Below are 6,000 nucleotides of genomic sequence, written 5' to 3' on the forward strand. Positions count from 1 at the left end.
TACGGTAACAGGTTTGTGAAACCTACGAAGTTCCTGATATTCGCGCCCTTCCCCGATAGTTTCACTCTTCGAAAGTTCAGACTTTTTCCATTTATTCTCTGAAAAGGATGGTGGCCCAGTTTATACTTCCTTTTGAAACAATAATCACTATCACCACCACCACAGTTAATAGCAAAGCATTAAAATGTAATATGCACTCCTTTCGTGAATCGAGTGAGTCCAATTACATCGTCGCTAGCTTCTCCCCAGTGCGTCCGTGATTTGAATCCCTGTCGCTGTATGCAAAACTTTCAAAACTGAAAATTACGACCTTGTCTTCGTATTACTGAAAAACTGTTAGTCTCAAGGCAATTGCTCGTATGATTTATTGCCACGTAAAAAGGAAAAACGTGTTTTGCGTTTCTGTTCGTAGTCTATTACAGTCATTCTCACCTCTTTCTTATTGTTTGCTCTATGTCTGCTAACGTCACTTTTACCTCCGGATTAATACTTCTTGTTTCTCTTTTATTAACCTGTTGTCATTGAAACTATTGCAGTTCATGCCAAGACTGTACTCTAAATTTGTATGCAAATGGAACAAATTTGTTGCTAATGAACTTAACATTTTAATGCTTACGCCGCACCATAATATATATATTTTTTTAGCTACCAACAAAATGTTTAATTTTTTAAGGGAGTTGGACTGCCCTACCTTGTCACTGTTAAAATTGCTCAATTTGCGTCCCTGAATCCCTAAAACATCTGTATATAGAACTTATCCGGAATTTTAACACCTGTTTTCAGTATATGCTTTATGTTTACTGAACTAAAATTAAGCGACAATCTTGGTTTACGTAAGATTAGTGCTTATTTTCTTACTTTAAGCAATATTAAAAAAAAAAAAAATATATATATATATACATATATACATGTCTCTCAGTACGTGAAATTTTCCTATTATCTTGGTTCAGTGGCTTCTCTTTATTGTTCTATAACTTCTTATTCTTATTCTTCTTCTCCTCCTTCTTCATCTGTTTACCCTCCAGGGTCGATTTTTTCCTCGTACTCAGCGAGGAATCCCACCTCTACCGCTTCAAGAGCAGTGTACTGGAGCTTCAGACTCTGGGTCGGGAGATACAACTGAGCAGGATGACCAGTACCTCGCCCAGGCGGTCTCATCTGCTATGCTGAACAGGGGCCTTGTGGGGGGATGGGAAGTTTGGAAGGGATAGGCAAGGAAGAGGGAAGGAAGCGGCCGTGGCCTTAAGTTAGGTACCATCCCGGCATTTGTCTGGAGGAGAAGTGGGAAACCACGGAAAACCACTTCCAGGATGGCTGAGGTGGGAATAGAACCCACCTCTACTCGGTTGACCTCCCGAGGCTGAGTGAACCCCGTTCCAGCCCTCGTACCACTTTTTAAATTTCGTGGCAGAGCCGGGAATCGAACCCGGACCTCTGGGGGTGGCAGCTAATCATACTAACCACTACACCACAGAGGCAGACTTGTTCGATAACAACTCTGAAAATTGTATTATTGTCGGTTAAGCAGTCTGTAAGACTAATGGACATATGATAGCTAAAAGCATACAACAAAATAATGTAATATTAATATTTTCACACCGAGTTCGATAGCTGCAGTCGCTTAAGTGCGGCCAGTATCCAGTAATCGGGAGATAGTGGGTTCGAATCCCACTGCCGGCAGCCCGGAAGATGGTCTTCCGTGGTTTCCCATTTTCACACGAGGAAAATGCTGGGGCTGTACCTTAATTAAGGCCACGGTCGCTTCCTTCCCATTCCTAGGCCTTTCCTGTCCCATCGTCGTCATAAGACTCTGTGTTGGTGCGACGTAAAACAAATAGCAATCCTGGCTCAGTCCGGTGATATTTGAAGGTGCTTAAATACGTCAGCCTCATGTTGGTAGATTTACTGGTACGTAAAAGAACTCCTGCGGGACAAAATGTAGACACCTTGGTGTCACCGGAAAACCCTAAAATAGTTAGTGGAACGTAAACACCAATAATATTATTAATTCCATTGCTTCCAACTTGTGAATAAGACAGCATGAGCCTACCCAGATTTCACTCCCATGCAGTAAAGCCGGTCTGAAAATAGACTGATGTAAACAAAGTTTCGTCCAAGAACTCATTTCTCTCTTACAGAATACCGCCGATCGCAACTACGAGCTAACTGCATTAGCTTTGCTGTAGCATAATTCAATTTCACTTAGTATACTGCCATCCTGGAAGAACAGCAAAGTAAAGACATTTCCGTACAGGCCATGAAGGCCCCAGGAGGGGTGCAAGATAAAGGCTTCCACTATCCGTAACCTCGGCACTTGGTGGGGTAGCTCTATGCCTGGTCTACTTTACCCCCAGGAATTAACCTGGTACTCACTTTTGTGTAGGCTGAGTGAACCTCAGAGCCATGTGCACCTTCGGAAGTGGACATCTCGTTTATTAAATTGTTCGACTTCATGACGGGTAATACAATCCACGTCATTCCGAGTGAACCGACCACGCATTTATCGCCTCCTTGAAGAAAACATCCTAAATACCTGGAATGATAGACCGGTTCCAGTTTTGTATTTCTTACCTGATATTCGATCGTCTTATGTTACTGATTTTACGAATCGTCGCCATAAGACCTATCTGTACCAGTGCGACGTAAAGCAAATATCTATTTAAAAAAAAAAAACTATACGTACCACGAACTATTTTTACGGTTTTCAGATATCGTCTCTGGATTCTTCCCTACTGACATCAATTTAGTCTTGGAGATGCTAATTTCCATAGCATAATCGCTGCATCTTTGTTTTAGCTCCAAAATATTAGATTGTTGGGTTACAGCAGTTCGGTGGTATTTGAAGGTGCTCAAATACGCCAGCCTCGTGTCGGTAGATTTATTTATTTCCAGGGGCTGCCTGGCCGAGGCGATAAAGGCGTGCTCGGTTCGCCGGGAAGGACGTGGGTTCGAATCCCCGTCAGGAAGTCGTGCACATGGCCCTGAGGTTCGCTCAGCCTACACCAAAAATGAGTACCAGGTAATTCCTAGGGGCAAAGGCGGCCGGGCGTAGAGCTAACCACTCTACCCCATCAAGTGCCGAGGTTTTGGAGAGTGGAAGCCTTTACCGTCCATCCCTCCAAGGGCCTTCATGGCCTGTACGGAGATGATTTAGCTTTTTCGCTTTTTACAAGAATTTCCGCGGGACAAAAATTCCAGCACCTCGGTGTCTCCAAAAACCGTCAAAAGTAGTTAGTGGGACGCAAAAAAAACATTATAATGATTATTATTATTATTATTATTATTATTATTATTATTATTCGAAACATCAACAGTAATGTCTATTCTTCTAGTAGCATTTTTCGATTATTTGATGCTTACTGAAAATCTGGCCCTAACAGCCCCTCTGTGGTCTGAAACCATACAGGTCTTCATCCAACTTACTCTCTATCGATGATCACACCCTCCTTTCTTGAATGCCTGATATACTGATCAGTTAATATACTCGCTAATTTGCAAGTGCTATACCACCTTTTGAAATCTTAAAACTTCGCTAATCCATCTGTGTTATTTGTGTCTTATCTGATATGTAGTCAATTGTTTACATCTTCGCATTATGTAAATTAATATTATTACCCCTTAAAATAGTTCTACAGTGTCAGTTTTCTTCCCTTTAAAACCCCATGGCGCAAGAGCCCCGAAGGCCCATGGCCTACCAAGCGACCGCTGCTCAGCCTGAAGGTCTACAGATTTCGGAGGTGTCGTGTGGTCAGCACGACGGATCCTCTCGGCAGTTATTTTTGGCTTTCTATACCGGGACCGCTATCTCATCCTCAGATAGTTCCTCATTATTGTAATCATGTAGGCTGAGTGGACCTCGAACCAGCCCTCAGATGCAGGCAAAAATCCCTGATCTGGCCGGGATTCGAACCCGGGACCTCCGGGTAAGAGGTAGGCACACTACACCGCGGGGCCGGCTTTCTTTCGTTTGACACATTATATTTCCTTTCGAGAGACGGACTTTGCGCTAACTTGAAAAGACACGCCCCGCCCTCTTTAGGACGAGTTATCAGAGTTTACTGTACAGTAGAACCTCATTAATCCGGACTAATGGAGGCTCTAGATTGTCCGAATTAATGAAAGTCCGGATTAAACAAAATAACTTATGAAGTGAGCCGAGGTACATATTTAAACACTCTGTTCAGTGAAAAGAGCGTGTAAAGTACAGTATTTTAAAATTAAGAAATTCAAAGGTTATTTAGTATACAAGATATAATGTAATACAGTATTAGGCTCTACAAAATACAGAATAACTAATGCAGTGCATAATTAGAACATGGCAATCAAGGCACACCTCCATTGACCACACTTGACACGCTTAATGGTTTGAAGAAAATACCGATCTTTCTTTTTTTTTTTTTTTTTTTTTTTGTCTTCCTTTGACATTAATAATTTGGTAATTAACTCATGCAGATGCCTCAAACGTTCATAATGTGCAGATATGCCTTCATCGCTGTTATATTCAAAATATTGAATGACAATGTTTAGATGGTTCTTAATTTCACTAAGTTTTGGCATGAGGTTAATAATATCACCACCGGGCGAGTTGGCCGTGCGCGTAGAGACGTGCGTCTGTGAGCTTGCATCCGGGAGATAGTAGGTTCGAATTCCACTATCGGCAGCCCTGAAAATGGTTTTCCGTAGTTTCCCATTTTCAAACCAGCCAAATGCTGGGGCTGTACCTTAATTAAGGCCACGGCCGCTTCCTTCCAACTCTTAGGCCTTTCCCATCCCATCGTCGCCATAAGACCTATCTGTGTCGGTGCGACGTAAAGCCCCTAGCAAAAAAATAATATCACCGCCGAGCGAGTTTTGCCGTGCGGTTAGGGTCACGCAGCTGTGACCTTGCATCCGGGAGATAGTGGGTATGAACCCCACTGTCGGCAGCCCTGAAGATGGTTTTCCGTGGTTTCTCCATTTTCACACCAGGCAAATGCTGGGGCTGTGCCTTAATTAAGGCCACAGCCGCTTCCTTCCGATTTCCTAGGCTTTACCTATTCCATCGTCACCATAAGACCTATCTGTGTCGGTGCGACGTAAAGCATAATTGTAAATAATAATAATAATAATAATAATAATAATAATAATAATAATAATTCAGAGTTTTCTGCAGTGATCACACTTTCAACAATCCCCTCCTGTGTAGTTTGCAATATTGCGCTCGCAACTCAGCTTTATACTGTAAATGCATTTATGTATTATTATTGAACGACTGTCCGGATTAAGCGAAGTCCGGGCCATTGGGGTTCGGATTAATGAGGTTTTACTGGATTTCCTTTTTCGGATATTTTGTGTACTCACTATAAACCACCGCAGGTACGCGTAGAATAATTTCAAAAATGTTGTTCTAAAATGGCACTGCCATGGTGTCTATACTATAGCAGAGTGTTAAAGAGCACGTGCTGTACATTTAGTGACGATGTCTTTCTAAAGCACAGACCAATGAAATGGATTTCACACCATGAATGTTAATAACAAGATACATAAGGAGCGGTTATTTACATGCCATTCAATGTTAGTGAATAAGTAGCAGTTTCCAGCCACTCCTACCTGTGGGAACATGATGTTGCCGCAGCTGCTGAAGAACTGACTGGCCCGACCACTAGCTTAGCAAGCGGTAAATCTCTTCTCTCCTACAAGGCCAAGGGCAGGCAACAGGTTTAGCCTCCGAGGAGGTCTCATCGTGACATCTTCCTCGAGGAAACGATGGGAACATAGCGCAATAGCACAGTCATCATGGAGGATGATATCATTTAATATCCGGGTTCGAATGTCGGTTTGATGGACTGATACGATTTTTCTCGAAAATATCCCCCTCTTAAGCCGTGGTCAAGAGACCGAACGGGCTTGTAGTTACACAACTGGTTAATATCGTCATTATAGCCGCGAGACCAACAGTTTTTGCTGGAATCGCTGACTTTTCCTTTTCAAAATTACACCCGTGTTCAAGAGGTGTTGTAA

General features: G+C 42.6%; 1 protein-coding gene across 1 annotated transcript in view; it reads right to left on the reverse strand.

The window, feature by feature from the left end:
* LOC136857203 (glucose dehydrogenase [FAD, quinone]) overlaps nt 1–5,691 on the reverse strand; it is a 67,699-nt gene extending 62,008 nt beyond the window's left edge. The window contains exon 1 of the mRNA XM_067135666.2: nt 5,590–5,691. Coding sequence (XP_066991767.2) covers nt 5,590–5,601 — 12 coding nt within the window. The 5' untranslated portion in view covers nt 5,602–5,691. The remainder of the gene's footprint in view (nt 1–5,589) is intronic.
* Nucleotides 5,692–6,000: the final 309 nt, after the last annotated feature.

This window comes from Anabrus simplex, chromosome 1 (assembly GCF_040414725.1).
Source record: "Anabrus simplex isolate iqAnaSimp1 chromosome 1, ASM4041472v1, whole genome shotgun sequence".
Classification (NCBI taxonomy): Eukaryota; Metazoa; Arthropoda; class Insecta; order Orthoptera; family Tettigoniidae; genus Anabrus; species Anabrus simplex.